The following is a 16397-nucleotide window of genomic DNA, read 5'->3' as shown; positions in this document are numbered from 1 at the left end:
GAATGTTTGCAAGGTTGCCCTGCAACCTCTTTCATCTTATTCATGTTTCTGCTTTGACAACTTTGTCCAGACCATCTCTTTGCCCCAACACAGGGTCCTTAACCTGTTCACATCCCTCTCTGAGCTGCAGTCTAGGGTGATTCTTCAGATGACTCCCTGAGCCCCTTGTACAATCTCTGTGACACAGGGGAGTCCACACTCACTGCTTTCAAATGAGATTGGTTTTGCAACCAGGCCTCCATAGTTCCAGTTATACCCTGCAGAAAAAGGACTTGGAAACCAAAAAGTCTTATGAAAGAAAAAACATACTTGCAAAAGTTTGCAAGGGAGTTAAGACTTTGGAAGGAATGGCTTGTCAAACAACAAAAATTCAGTGGAATTCAAATTCCATTCAACCATGGAAAAAATACAAAGGAAAAAAACTACAAATTTGCCAAGGTTACCAAGTTTATGACAGACTGCTCACAGTGTAAAACAGAACCGTTGTCATTTGATTATCATAGCCACAAAGGTCACATGATATCTCCTGACATCAGTGTTGCACACATAAAGGATAATGCTGTTTCCTATTAGGGAATCGATAAAATATGGAAATGCTCAAGTTTCATCTATTTGGGGGACCAGAACTGAACAGGGTAATCGAGTTATTTCTGGTTCATCACGGGAAGTAGTAGGTATTTTTCTTGACTCTGACTTACAATGGCAACACCTCAAAGTGTCAGTTTATCACAACCCCCACTTCACTTTTTCATCCACTTGGCATAGAGGAATGTCTGAATCCCACCCAGACTGCATCAACTACCTTCAGCCCATTTCTGTATCACTGATTAAATCCAATATGCTCTTAAATTCATCTCAGGCTGTAGCTCCTAAGACATTTTAATGGCTTATCTGGCTCTAAAAACCTTTTAATGTGAGCTTTCAATAAGTTTCCTTGAACATCTTTCATATTCTCCCTCTGCAGCCAAACTCCAGAGTGCTGCTAATGATGGGCAATAGCACAGGTGTCACAGAGCACTTCAGGCTCTGCCTGACAAAGTCTCAGACAGGAAGTGCACAAGGAAACAGGCCAGTCCTTTTATTTCTTCTTCCTCTTATGTCTTTAACCAAATCCTTGTTGGATAAGCATTTGGCCCACCAAGGGCTTAATTACCAACTACTGCTCAAAACAACGTTTCTCATTCTCATGAGAATGGCTGCTCTTATTGGATGGTTTGCCCAGCACCCACTTCCAAAATATTATCTCCTGCCCTCCCCTCTACTTTATCTCCATGTTTGCAGCTGCAGCGCCACAAGGCAACTTTGCCCTCCTAGCCTCCGTTGACTGCTCCAGCCGCTCTAAAAAGAAGGACCAGCTGGATTGGATCAGAGCTGTTACTGTGAGTGGCTGCATCCCATCCCATGTGGTCTAAGGAACAGAAGGAGGCAGGCCAGAGTAGAAGGCCAACCCTCAAGAGAAGAATTTAGAGAGTGGGCCAAAGAGAAACTTCCCTCCCCACAGTGGCACCCCTTCCCTGGCCTCAGATCATTCCTGAAATCCTGGGTTCTAAGAGATGCTCTGAGATACCCTTGTATCCTTAAAATAAGTTTCCCTTTTCCTTAAGCTAGGTTAAATCAGGTAGTTTTTGCTTGCAATCAAAGGAACCTAACTAATAGCAGGGCATTAAAATGTTTCATGGTATACTACAGGCAAAAAAATATTTAGGCTTGGAATCAAAAGGAAAAGAAAATCATGAATTGAGAACCCATGGCAAACTAGGCCATATATCATGCTTAATACTTTCCCAACATGGTCTTTTGCTTTAGTTCATTTTGTGTTGCTATAATGGAATAGCACAGACTGCGTAATTTATAAAGAAAACACTTCTCACAGTTCTGAAGGCTTGGAAGTCCAAGAGCGTGGCACCAGCATCTGGCAAGGTCCTTTTTGGTGTGTCATACTCTGGTGGAAGGGCAAGAGAGTGAACAAGAGCTGAATGCATCCTTTTATCAGGAGCCTACTCCTGCAGTAATGGCATTAATCCACTCAAGAGGGCAGAGCCCTCATGACCTAATCACCTCTTAAATGTCCCACCTCTCAACACTGTTGCATTAGGGATTAAGTCTCCAGCACATGAATTTTGGGGGACACATTCAAACCATAGCATTCTTTAAGGTAGGTATCAATATCATTTTTCAAATAAAAAAGTAAAGGCTTGGAGAGGTTAATTAACTTGTACAAGATTATACAGCTAAGAGTTAATAGCCAGGGTCATATCCAGGACTATTTGGCTGCAAAGTTTCTTGATGCCTAGTACTTGACATGTCCAGCTTCACTGATAACTCTAGAGACAATGGATAACTCTCTTCATGTAAAAATTAAGGGAGATGATGCATTTAATTTAAGTGATTTATAAGTCATATGGTTATTAGATCCCCAAATTAGTCTCTGTGTAAACTTTTCCATAGAGAAATGAAATATGATTTAAATGCAGCATGTTTTTAATGGATTAACCCATACAATGTGTTTTTTTAGGCACCAGGTGGAGCCAGTGGTTCTTTCCACGTTAGCTTTTCTGTAATGCATTTTTCTAGATTGATGCATGCGTGGTAAACTCACATACAATATCAGCTTTGGACTTGGCCCTTTGACTTTCCTTCACCTACCAAACTGCAACAAAGATTGTGACAGAAGAAAAATGTGAACAATGTTGCAGTGTGGAGATGAAACAGGTGATGGTGATAAGTATGACAAAGGTTTACTTGTTGCTGCAAGTCAGCTGCAAAGTGGGCACAGCATCAAATACAGAACTGCACAGATTTCTCCACTAGGAGGAACACAGGGCCAAAATAGGGAAGGCAGAAGCCAACAGGGAACTGGTGGTTACTATTGAGAAGGGTGGAGTAGAACTTAGTTTATAGAAGAAACTGGCTTAGAGCATCACAAATATCTGCATATCAAAACTCAGAGTACAGCATGAGCAGGAGTGAGACCCAGTCTCTACTAAAAATAGAAAGAAATTATCTGTACAGCTAAAAATATATAGAAAAAATTAGCCGGGCATGGTAGCACATGCCCAGCTACTCGGGAGGCTGAGGCAGAAGGATTGCTTGAGCCCAGGAGTTTGAGGTTGCCCGGGCAACAGAGGGTGACTCTGTCTCAAAAAAACAAACAAACAAACCAAAAAAACCTCAGAGTACGTGTACCTGGCCAATCTCTCTAATGGGTGGGCCAACCTGAGTCAGAGAATGTAGTGGGCTCTGATTTACAATGCCTTCTGGCTGTCAAAGGAGGTAAGGATTGACGTTTGGATTTAAATTAAATTTGAAATGCTTTAATTGGTTTGAATATTATTGTGCAAGGAACCTGCTCTTTTTACATATTTTAAACTGATGAACATAGCTAAGTGAACTTTTAGTGACAAAACTTGACCCCAAAAACAGATGTCTTCTAAGAATATTCAAATCTTTTTTCACTAAGGAGATCTGAGAAAAAATATTCAAATCTTAATGTTGTACATTTACTGTCAATCCTGATTATAAATTGAGTTGTTCTTTTAATGATTTACAAACTTGAATTTGTAAAAGTTGATTTAAATTAACTCCCCCACACACCTGGAGTTCTTTACAGATAAACTGTATAAATCCAAGGCGTATATTTTACACAAACATATATGTATTAGGACAAAGTTGCACATGGTGGTTTTGACACAAGTAGACTGGTTCTTTTTTTTTTTTTTTACATAGTGTCTTGCTCTGTCATGCAGCCTGGAGTGCAGTGGCATGATCATAGCTCACTATAACCTTGAATTCCTGGGCTTAAGCAATCCTCCCTCACAGCTATGACTACAGAGGCACACGCCACCATACTTGGTTAATTTTTTAAAAATATTATTTTGCATTAGCCCAGGCTGGTCTTGAGCTCCCAGCCTTAAGTGATCTTGCTGCCTCAGGCTCCCAAAATGCTGGGATGACAGGCGTGAGCCACGGTGCCCAGTTTCCCTCTCTTTTTAAGGGTGAGTGTAAAGTGGTTCTTTCATCTCTATTAATTCAGTGCAGTGGGTGTGGCTAGGATTTGAAGAACCTAAACATCTCACCTGCCTGCCAGCTTTTTTGCTGGTTTTGTTTGTTGCTTTTGTAAAAATGGAGTTTATTATATTTTCATTAAGAAATAAATTTTCATGAAATTAATCTTTCCCTGCTAAATGTGGCTCAATCCTTTAGTTTCCCTCTGCCTCTATTTTAAAACCATTCCTAAAATTGACCATTAGCGGATTTGCATCTGGTGCACTTGGTACGTGCCAAATGAAGATGGAAACAGAATCAGCAGCCTGGCCAGAGGTCCAGCACCCCAAACTGTTAAGATGCTCTCGGTGTTTCGGAGGAGGTGACAGGTCTGCTTTGGAATCCAGTACGAACTGCATACCCTTTCCCCAGGATCCCAAAGTTACACGAGGTGTTCTAAACAATTTCCAAGTGTTCACGGACCTCCCCACCGCCCAAGCTCATTCCCGGACTGCCTGGCCTCACACCAACTCCAGACTAGAGCTGACGATTTCGAAAGGACCCTCCGGGGTTAAAACGAGCAGCGGCCACTACAGAAATCACAACCTTAATCAGCAGGTGGCGCTGAGTTTGGCGGCCGTGAGCCCCAACCGGGACACGAGGGTAGGGCCAATGCTCACCTGAGCTCTGCCTGAGTCCCCGCCTCCAGGTCTTGTCCTGCAGCTGTCAGGCTAGTCGGTCCAGGTCCGAATGTTCGAGAGGATGACAGGAAGGGGTTACGGTTTGTCTGGGAATATTCGACTCTCTATGGTTGACATCGAGTTCTCCTTCTTGAGCCAGAGCCCACACGAGGAGCTCATTCCAGGAAGACGCAAGGCTAGGAAAGATGAGGCCTGTGGGGGCGCCTTCACGCCCCGCGCGTGCATGGAAGGGCCCATTCGGCCTCCTCCCTGAGGGAAGAGGGTCCCGACGGAAAGGATGGGGTGAGCCGGATGCCATGCACCTTCCTCGGACCCCACAGTTCTTCTTTTCTGTAATTCCAAAGCATTTCTGAGGGCTGAGGCATGGGTGGACGACCTCAGTCAGGCAGTGACCAACGTCCCCTTCCGTTCGGGTGTGTCGGGGGAGTCCAAAGTGAGGGGCGGACGCCGCGCCGCCCACCTGTCTAGGCCTTCTCTGAAACAGCCCGCCGCGAAGCGCCGCCCTCAGTGGGGAAGCTGAGGAAAACTCCGGTTCCCTGACTGGGCAGCGGCGGCGCCACAACAGGCCCAGCGCGCTGAGGCCCCACCTCCCGGGCCGGCTCCGGCCCCGCGTGAGGAGAATCCGCGCTAAGCCCCGCCCCTCAGGTCGAGGACCCGCCCCCACCCGGCCCCCGCGCGCCGACGGTCCCCCTCCAGGCCGGGCGTAGCGAGCCGAAGCCCCGCCTCTAATTCCACCTCCAGGCGTAAAGCCCCCGCCCCCAGCTCCGCCCCGCGCGCCGAGGCCACGCCTCCCTAACCCGCCCCCTCCGGAGCCGCGGCTGCTGGGCATCGGGCGCGGCGCTTGCCCGGCTGTCCTGGCTCCCAGCCGCGCCGCAGCCCCCGCCCGCTGTCTCTCTCGCACCCTTGGGGGCTCCTCCACACCGCACGTGGGCGCGCCCGCCGAGAAGGGCCGCCGCCGCGGGTAAGTCGTGCTCGCGCCTGCCCGGCACCAGCTCTTGGCTGCGGGGCGAAGCTGGGGGCGCAGGCGTCTCCCCAGCGCGGGCCCACGGGCGGCGAGGCGGCGCGAGAGCCGGTCCCCGGTTCGGAGGGGTCGGGCGGCGCTGTGGGGGCGAGAACCCGGGGCGCAGACGGCTCCCCGGCCCGCCGCCCGGCCCGCGGCGCGCGCTGCTGCAGTGCGGGGGCGGCCCCGCCGAGTCGGCGCGTGGGCGTGGGGCGCGGGCGGGAGACCCCAGACGGCAGCTCCGAGGCTGGGTGGGGCTCCGTCCCGGTTCCCCCGCGCTCCGCTCGGTTCCTCGCGGCGGACGATGTGTGGCCACGCCCTCGCGGAGTCAGGCGCGGCCTGCGGTCCGCAGGTGGAGGTCAGCGGGGTCACCGCCCCGCCAGCGGCCGGCTGAGAGCTCAGCCTTTGTTTGCTGGTGCGATTCTGGCTGGGAAGCAGCTGGGGACGCAGACCTTTCAGAACCGCCGGCTTTCCTGTCAAGGCAAGACCCCAGTCTTCCACACTGTCCCCAGAAGAAGGGATCTGAGTCGCAGTGCGCGCTCTGCCGGCCTGGCCCCTGCGCCTTACGGGGTTCCCTGCTGTTGACCAAGACTGTCACCCGCAGGTGCTGCCCTTAACTCGGGACAGTGGCCTCACATTTGGGAAAACCTTTTTAGGATTTTTTTGTAAGGTGATGGTAACCCTCCCCCCACCAAAGCCTACTTCTGTTAGTTGTCTTAAATTATTTCCAGTACAGTTTAATTACAACTCTGAAAGACCAGGTTCAAAATAATGTGTCCTAGAGTCGGTTAAGTGAATTGGCAACAGGTGTTTCTGTGCTGTAGACTAAGGGTCATTGTCTATTTTATTACTAATATTACGTATCTGTTATCTATCAGTAAATGTTCTTGCTCATAGGAGGGTCACTCTGTCCTCATTTTCATCTAACTCAGGTTCCTTCATGTAAACATATTTACAGCGAACCTCTTTGAGATCTGGCAGTTGGTTTTTCACTTGAACTTGTTTTTCTAAACAATTAAGAGGGGATAAGGTGAGAGAAATTTCCTGCTGACATTTTTGATTTTAAGGTGGGTATATCTGGCTGACCAGATATACTTGTTTATATGATTACTCCTTTGTGTGTGTAATTGTTTGAACTATATAACTATCGGTTTTACTGAACTATTGAATCTCTCACAGAAAAGGTATCCAGGAGAGATTGCAAGACCGTTGGCAAAAGAGTTATTTAAGGGCTGAACTATTAATTTTACCACTGGTGTAATGTAGTGGAAGCCCTGCAGTATCTCACTGATCTGAGCTGGAATCTGGTTCTCCTAGCTGCTCCGTGTGTGACCTGGGCAGTTTTCTAAATGGCCTGATCTCCAGTATTCTCCTTCTGGGACTGAGAATACCATCTCACAGGACTCTTGTGTATTGGATGAGAGAGATGCATGCATAAATGGTGGATTTACCAAGCTCACCTGAAAGATTTACTTAGTAGCCTAACATCGTGTGCCCCTTATTTTGAAACAAAGAGCTTGCTTGAATGACCATTTCCAAACTTTTCGCCTGTGCTGTTAGTTAAGCCAAAGAATACTTTCTTCATGTTGCCGACCATAACAATGAACCACCCCAGTTACCTGCTCTCACTTGGCTGGCACCCTCCTTGCCTTGCCGCTAGCGGTGGTGCCCTTTGCCACCCCACCTCCTAAGCACACACACACCTTATCGCTGACGCAGTTCTCTTCCTGGTAACTCTAGCTGCCCACACCTGTGGACTTTGAGGACTCCTCTGCTGGTAGTTGAGCTTCCTCTTGCCAGCATTGGACTCTGTTACTTCAGCTAGCTTCTGTCACTGTGTGTGCCACATTAAATTGCAATTTTATATTCAGGTATTTCCTTTTTTATTAGGCTAGGAACTATGAGGGTAGGAACCCTATCTTATTTATGTTTCTTTCCTCGGCTCTTAGACACTTAATAGAGTAAACAGACTATGTATGGAGCATTGCAGTGGTTCAGAGATGCTGGATTTCAGACCTGTAAATTTCCTAACTTACCAACTTTAGTTTTTACTTGGCAAAAGCAAGAGACTACCACCTCTCATTACCATCCTTTCCTTAATGTTTTCAAAAGGTGTGAAGGCTGATATTTCAGAAAAAGGGACAGGCCTTTCCAAGAATGAGTAGGTAATCTTATTTTGTGGGTGTGTACGCATAGTACAGTATGTTTTTGCAGAGAAGCACAGCATGTGCAAAGGCTCTGTGGTGGGATGGGCTGTTTTGGAACATGCAGAGTGCAGTGAGGAGAGAAGTGGGTAGCATCCTGTAGGCTGAGGAGGGGATTGTTTGGATTTATTGTAAGTTTAGTAGGAAGAGTTTGAAAGATGGCCGTTATATGCATTAATTTATGTTTTAAGGGGATTCTTGGAGTACTGTGTGAAAATACACTGGAGGGGGCAAGAGTGAGAGAGAACCATCAGGAGCCCTTTGCAAACTTCCAGGGAACAGGTGGCTTGCACAGCAGTGCAGTAGAGATGGGGAGCATTGAGTCAACAGGTGTTTTGGAAGAAGAGGGGAGAGGGCTTGGGCTGAGTATGGCAGGTGAAGAGAAAGAAGAGTCCAGAACGATAGAAGGTCCCGTGGATAAAGGGGCCACTTTCTGAGGAGACGACTAGAGAAGGAACACGTTGAGGAAATGGAATTGAGAGTTTAGTTTTTAAAACAGCTTTATTGAGGTATAACTGACAGACCATAAAATTCATTCAAATATATAATTCAGTGATTTTTAGTAAATTTACAGAGTTGTGCAACCATCACCACAATCTAATTTTAGCACATTTCTGTTACCTCACACAGAGGCAGTAACTGCCTGTTTCTACACCACCCTGGGAAGCCACTTATCTACTCGCCATCTCCATAGATTTGCTGCCTACTCACTGGGTATTTCATATAGATGGAATCATGTGATATATAGTCTTGTGTGGCTGGCTTCTTCCACTAAGCATGTATTTTCTGGGTTCATACAAGTTGTGACATGTATCAGTACTTTGTTCCTTTTCATTGACTAATAGTGTTCCCTTGTACGGATAGACCACATTTTGTTGATGGTTGCTTGTCTTATTCAGGCTGCCGTAACAAAATAGCATAAACTGGGTAGCTTATAAATAATAGAAATTTATTTCTTACAGTTCTGGAGGCTGGGAAGTTCAAAATCAAGGTGCTGGCAGATTCAGTGTCTGGTAGAGCTTGCTTTCTGGTTCATAAATGGCACCTTCTCCCTGTGTCCTCACATAGTGGAGAGGACAGCCAGGCTCTCTCAGGTCCCTTTTAAAAGGACATTAATCCCATTCATAAGGGCTCTGCCCTTGTGACCTAATCACCTTCCAAAGGCCCCACTTCCTAATGCCATCACCTTGGGGGTTAGGATTTCAACATATGCATTGGGGGCAGGAGACACAAGCAAGGAGCACTTGGGAGTCTAGTTTTGGAAGCACTGAGTTTGAGATACCTGTACCACATTCAGGTGGAAAAGTCAAGTGGGTATTCGCATGAACTTGAACCTTGGAGGGGGAGGTTGGGGAGAGCATTATTAATCTGAATCATTGGCATGTAGATGGTATTTTGAAGTTATAGGAATAGAGAAATCATCAAGGACAAAGAGAGAGAGGATGAGGTCCCAAGGCTTGATACCAGGGAAGCCAATGTTTAGCAGTGAGTAGAGGAGGAGGAAAGAAGTGCAGAGGGAAGTGGGAAGCAGGATCCAGGGCTGATGGGGCCAGAGGAGTGTGTGGGCCGAGGGGAGGCTGTTTTGAGAGAAGGAAGTGGTCTGCTGCAGAGTCCTACTGAGAGGTAAAGTGAGGAAACAGAAGGGACCACTCACAATGGTGACTTGAAAGTAGTGGTGGCCCTGAGAGGATTGGAGTGGGTTTGGAGTGATCGGAAAGTGAAGTAGAAGATTCCATGAAATTCTTAACAACATCACTGGCTAATAAATGAAAGATTTAGGCTTCAAGAACATGTTGTACTTACAGTTCAGTTTCTTGCATCTACCATACTTGCCTTTTTACTTGATGGACTATGTGTAGCTTGGTTAGCAAACAAACCAACTAACCATGCTCCATCATATTTAATAAAATAATGTTGCTCTATGTTCTTCTGTCTTCTTTCAGACTAAGCAGTACTAGCAAAATACTGTTTAACCTCGTGTATCAACCAGGATTGTGATTGTCTGTAATAGAAAACCAGACTGAATTGTGGCTTAAACAAATTAGCTGTTCCATGCAGAAAACGTAGACCAGAGATAGAGCTTCCAGGGTTGTACGTGGTGCCTTCATAATGCCATCAGGGCCTCAGCTGCTCTGTCTTTTCACTCAGCCATCCTTAGTTTGTGACTTTTGTGCATGTTTCATCATGGTTGCAAGATGTGGCTTCACTCCAACATCAAAGCTTTGTTCCAGGCAGAAGTAAGAAGAGTGAAGGGAAAAAGGCTTGTGCCAGAGGAGTCTGCTTCCTTTCAAACAGCTTTCCTAACTACCAGGTTCTACTGACATTTCATTGTCTAGAGCTGTCACATGGCCATCTAGCTGCAAGGGAGCCTGGAAACTGTAGCAGTGCCCTGAACAAAATTAGGGTTCCATTAGTATGCAGAAGGGGGACAAGGAATTTTGGGTAGGTGTCTGACACATTTTAAATAGAACTTCATTAGATGAAGGCTAAAGAATGGGAGCAAATTAAAACCCTAAAACATTCTTTTTGAGAAAATGCTAAAATACAGAACTTGATGACAGGTCAAAGGAAGGATTTGACATATCCATGTCTTATAAAGTATCTTTCATAGTTGTAACTTGTTTGAATAGACTGATGAGTTAACCTTCCAATTTTTTTAAATGAAGGAATAAAAACAAACAACATAAGCATGCATTTATATTTGTATATGTTATACTGTGTACATGATGGATTTTTTTAAAAGTCAAATCAGTGCAGCATTTCATTGTTTATTGTTCCTTATTTCGTTTTGTTACATTAGGGACAAAAAGAAAAGAAAATGGTTGCTGTTAGTGTTGGGATTAGTGTGTGTCTGAGGCTTTGCAGTGGCTGCATTGGTTCATACATAAAGAATGCATTTAACGAAAGAAAATGTAAAAGAATCCATCAAAGAATATATTACAAGAACAGGAAGACTAGAATGAGCCTACTTGGACCCGGGTATAACACACCCTCCATCTAAACTCTGCACCCTGGGGGAGGCATAAAGCCTAGGGCAGCACCCAGCCGGGCCTGGCTGGTAATTGGAGTTTAGGAACTGAACAAGTGCTTGGTGGATGTGTGACAACACTGCTGTCAGATGCCTCATCATTAATCATTACATCCTTGTTTTCTTTAATGTTTTATTTGTTTCCACCCGATTTTCTCATAGAATATTTCCTATCTTCTAGTCTAGTTATAGAGGGTTGAATTGCTGCATGGATTGTTCAGGTTAAGAGCTTTTCCTTAGGTTTTATAAATGCCCTGTGATAGGAAGGGCCTTCTGCATTCAGAATTACCCACTGGCAACAATCTGTGGTTTAGCAGCTTTGCAAGTTTCACTCCTAGAATTCATTTTGCCAGTTAAGTGAAACCCTAGTGTTCTTGCTTCTTTCTGCTCCCATGCATTTGTCTCCCTCAGAATCCATGAGGGCAGGACATGTTTATCTTTTAATCTACCACAGCGCCTGGCCCAGAAGCCTTGCTAAATATTTGAATTGCATTGCCAAGTGTGTTTACACAGCGGTGTTTGTGGACACGTGTCTTCTGTAGCTCTGGGTTGGGAATGATTTGTGTTTTTGAATGGCTCTCTCATTGGGTTATTTTTTGATTTGCTTTTAGATACTTTCTCAGCTGTCTATGAGAATGTAAGATGGATCCAGAGGAGCAGGAGCTGTTAAATGATTATAGATACAGAAATTACTCTTCAGTAATTGAAAAGGCTTTAAGAAATTTTGAATCTTCAAGTGAATGGGCGGATCTCATATCTTCACTTGGCAAGCTCAACAAGGTATGTGGGGCATGTACTATTTGGATTGCACGGAGGTGGGGACAGTTGGCTTTTTATTATTATAAGGAATTCATGAGTATAACAGAAAATACAGAAACAAAAGTTGCCCATAATTCTGTCACCTAGAATTACCCACTGTTGACCTATCTGTGTACATACCAGCTTTTTCTGAGAATTATATATAGTATTGATATAGTTAAACAATTTTTTTTTTTCTTTTTTTTTTTTTGAGAACGGATCTTACTGTATCACCCAGGCTAGTCTCAAACTTCCTGAGCTCAAGCAACCCTCAGCCTCCCAAGTAGCTGGGATTACAGGCATGAGCCTAGCTGTGCCCAGCTAGTTGAACAGGCTTTTTCTTAGTAATATTTATGTCAAGGCAAAATAAAATTTAAAATTAACTCAGTTATTCAAAGACTGCTCTTTATGTACTTCTTAGGAGTTTTTCGGCCTTATATTCTTTGACCTACTTCTTTGACCATTTTACTGCTTACTGGTAGGTAACTCCTAGAAAAAAATAAAGGCTGAAATAAATATTGTAATCTGCCTGAAACTTGTGTGTTTGCATGTATGTATATGCACACGTGTGTGTGTATGTGTTTGGATGAGAGAAAGGAGTCAGGTCTAGGAAAGCCAACGCTGGTCAAATGTACTCTATATTTGTGACCTATAGATGGGACTATTGTATTTTCCCCTCCTGCCCACGAGGAGGATGACGGTTATGACAGTTAGGTGGGAGGTATCTGGGCTTGAAGAGGCTGCACTTGGCTCTGTTGCTGTCTGGACAGGATCTGAGTTTGGAGCCTGGGTACCAGGTAGGAGTTGGGAAATGCCCAACTTTACTCTGAAGATCTCAGCTCCCCAAATCAGACACATCAGGAGACTTGGGGTGAGTGAAGCTTTGAGCAGCCTGACCTGGTGCACTGCCTGGGCCGCAGCCCCGCACTAATAACCAGAAAGCAGCAGTGAGCCCTGACAGATGGCCATCAGGCACGGTGGAGATAGGCAGCTATTACAGCTTGTGGCCAAGAACTGCTGGCCTCTTGCAAGGCATATTTACAACACGTAAATATCATGGCTCAGTGCTGGCTGGGGTGGGTAAACATACACCCCTAAGGTTTTCCTTTAAAACAGGACATAAGAACTGGAGAGTTCTTTAGTTGTACAGCTGCAACTCAGGAATTCTCAAGCTGTAAACAGCGTTCACTGGCATGAAGGCAGATTATGTTTTTGGGGGAAAAGGAGAAACAATAGAATGGGATTGACGCATGTTCACATTCTTCTGGATGTTACTGTTTTAGAACCCTGCTCTCCTGGAGTCTGGAGTCTAAGAACAGCATACTTTGTAGGGGGTGAGAAGGAGTAGGAAGACAGTGTTCATTATTTCTATGAAATTCACCATTTATCCATTTTAGAGTGTACGGTTAAATGGCTTTTAATACATGCAGTAATTACTACTTTCTAGTTCCAGAACCTTTTTATCACCCCAAAAGGAAACCCATACCCATCAAGCAGTTCTCCATTCCGCCTTCCCTCCAGCCTCCGGCAACAACTCATCTACTTTCTGTCTCTAGGAACATTTCATATAAATGAAATAATACACTATGTGCCTTTTTGTATCTGGTTATTTCACTTAGCATAATGTTCTCAAGGTTCATCCATGTTGTTTTATATGTCAGAATTTCCTTCCTTTTTATGGCTGAATAATATTCCATTGTATGGATAAGCTACATTTTCTTTATCCTTTGGTCAGTTGACGGACGTTTATGTTTATACCTTTTGACTATTGTGAATAGTGTTATGAGCATTCCTGTACAAGTTTTTGTTTGGACACAAGTCTTCAGTTCTTTTGGGTACATACTTAGGAGTAGAACTGCTTTGTCATATGGAAACTCCGTTTAATTCATCAAGGAGCCACCAAACCATTTTCCTCAGCAGTTGTATCATTTTACATTCCCTGCAGCAATGCATGAGGGTTCCAATTTCTCCACATCCTCACCAACACTTACTTTCAGTTTTTGTGGTGATGACCATCCTAGTGGGTGTGAAGTGATTGATATCTGTCTGTGGTTTTGTTTTGTATTTCCCTAATGACTACTAAATTTGAGCATCTTTTCATATACTTGTTGACCATTTGTACATCTTTTGGCGAGAAATTTCTATTCAAGTAGTTTGCCCATTTTTTTTCTTTTCTTTTTCTTTTTTTTTTTTTTTTTTTTTCCCTGAGACAGGATCTCACTCTGTTGTCTAGGCTAGAGTGCAGTGGTGTCATCATAGCTCACTGCAACTTCAGACTCCTGGGATGAAGCAGTCCTCTTGCCTCAACCTCCTGATTAGTTGGAACTACAGGCATGCCACCATGCCCAGATAATTTAAAAAAAAAAAAAAATTGTTTTTAGAGACAAGGTATTGCTATGTTGCTTAGGCTGGTCTTGAACTCCTGGCCTCAAGTGATCTTCCTGCCTCAGCCTCCCACAGTGCTGGGATTATAGGTGTGAGCCAGCATGCCTGGCCACTTTGCCCATTTTTAAGCTGGGTTGTTTATCATTTTGTTATTGATTTGTAAGAGTTCTTTATATATTCTGGGTACTAGACCCTATTGGATATATGATTTGCAAACTTTTTCCCCCCCATTCTTCAAGTTGTCTTTTCACTTTCTTAATGGTATTGTTTGATGTCCACACGTTTTTTATTTTGGTGAAGTTTAATTTATGTTTTTTCCTGGATGCTTGTGCTATCAGTGTCATATCTAAGAAACTGCTGCCAAATCTAAGATCATATAGATTTGCCCCTATGTTTTCTTTTAAGAGTTTTATAGTTTTAGGTCTTTCATCCATTTTGAGTTAATTTTTGTACATGATGTAAGATTGGGGTCCAGCTTAACTCATTTGCATGTGGATATCCAGTTTTCCCAGCACCATCTGTTGAAGGAAATGTTCTTTTCCCATTGAGTGGTCTTGGAACCCTTCTTGAAAACCCGTTGGTCATAGGTATGTGGGTTATTTCTGGACTCTCATTTCTCTTCCATTGATCTGTATGTCTGTCCTTAATGCTAGTACCACCCTCTTTTAATAACTGTAGCTTTGTAGTAAGTTTTGAAATCATGAAGTGAGAGTCCTCCAACTTTGTTCTTTTTCAGAATTGTTTTGGCTATTTAAGGTCCCTTGAAACTCCATATGAATTTGAGGATCAGCTTGTCAATTTCTGCAAAAAAGCTGACAGGGATTTTGGTAGGGCTTGCATGAATCTGTGAATTGCTGTGGGGAGTATTGCCATCTTAACAGTATTAAGTCTTCCAATCCATGGATGCAAGATGACTTTCCATTTATTTTGGAACATATACGTCTTGAGCTAGGAAAAATTATAAACTTGTTAAGTGCAGTCCTCAAGTAGTGAGGTATTCTGTTAAACAGGCTTTGTTTCAGTATAACTCTCTGAGAGTTTCAGAAAAACTCTCTAAAATGTTTAATCCTTTTAACCTACCTTTTAAAATGCAAGTTATTGAGTATAATTGAATGTTTCTTTGAGGACCTTTTAAAGCATTGGCCATTCATTCATTCCACAGCTATTTGAGCACCTCTAAGGTGCCAGCCGTGTGCTAGGTACTGGAGTACATCAGAGGACAGAACCGACAAGACCCTGCACACCTGCTGGTGGGGATGGGAGGGGGAAGGACAATCAACTAGATGCACGGGATGTGAGGTAGTGTTGGCTGTTGTGGGCATAGCGAGGAACCGAGGGGACAGTGAGTGTTGGGGAGTGGTGCGGTGTTCAGTAGGCCGTCAGGAAGGCCTTGCAGAGAAGGTGCCATCTAACCAGTGCAGAGGCTGTGATGTTTCTGAGACTCAGAGGATGCCAGTGAGGTTGTCCCTGAGCACACAAGAGAGGGGGTGGGCGTAGGAGGTGAGGCCAGAGAGGCAGTGGGTGGGACGGCATAGGATCTCGTAGGTCTCTCAGAACTGGGGTCCTGACAGTGGCCACTGGGTTAGATTGGAGCCACTGGGCAGAGTTGGGCAGAGCAGCCTGGCCTGGTGTCCCATTTGGCATGACAGAACCATTTCCAGCTGCTCCGCTGGGTGCTGACGGCAGGTGAGGGTGGGCAGGGCAGAGGTAGGGAGCCCACGCAGGAGGCTGCAGCTGTAGCACGGGGCAGCCAGTAGAGAGGTGCTGGGATTCTGAGTGTACTGTGAAGGGGTGACTCGGGATTTGCTCACGGGTCGGATGTGGGATACAATAGAAAGAGATGAGTCGAGTGTGACTCCAGGTTTTCAGCTTGAGAAGCCAGAGGGTGAGATGTGGAGTCTGTAGAGGAGCAGGCTCCAGAGGTGGGCAGGAAAACCAGGGTTCACTTTGGGATGGTATAGTTTGTCTGGTGGACATCCCAGTGTGATGTCTACAAGCATCTGGACCTGAGTTGCAGGTCTGGACTGGAGTGGCATGTTGTGAGCTGCCAGGCAGAGATGGTGTTGAAGGTTCTGAGATGGAAGCGAGTGTAAACGGAGGAGAGATGAGGCCCAAGACTGTGGTCTGGGGCTCCCAACAATGAAATAGGTCAAGAGGAGGAGGGAACCAGCACGAGAGACTGGGAACGGTACTGGTGAAGCCAGGAGACCTGGGAGAGCTTGTGCTTGCCCTTGTCAAATCCCACAAAGGGGCCAGTGTGATGAGGTCTGTGACTGACTCCTGGGGTCAGCCGTGCA

General features: G+C 45.1%; 1 protein-coding gene across 1 annotated transcript in view; it reads left to right on the top strand.

Annotated features, from left to right (window-relative positions):
- The first annotated feature begins 5526 nt into the window (after positions 1-5526).
- DOP1B (DOP1 leucine zipper like protein B) overlaps positions 5527-16397 on the top strand; it is a 112085-nt gene continuing 101214 nt past the window's right edge. Inside the window, exons 1-2 of the mRNA XM_069474961.1 lie at positions 5527-5646; positions 11529-11697. Of these exons, the coding sequence (XP_069331062.1) occupies positions 11560-11697 (138 nt within the window). The 5' untranslated portion in view covers positions 5527-5646; positions 11529-11559. The remainder of the gene's footprint in view (positions 5647-11528; positions 11698-16397) is intronic.

Source organism: Eulemur rufifrons, chromosome 7 (genome assembly GCF_041146395.1).
Source record: "Eulemur rufifrons isolate Redbay chromosome 7, OSU_ERuf_1, whole genome shotgun sequence".
NCBI lineage: Eukaryota > Metazoa > Chordata > Mammalia > Primates > Lemuridae > Eulemur > Eulemur rufifrons.
The sequence above is the reverse complement of the archived record's forward strand: the minus strand, read 5'-3'. Positions and strand labels throughout refer to the sequence as shown.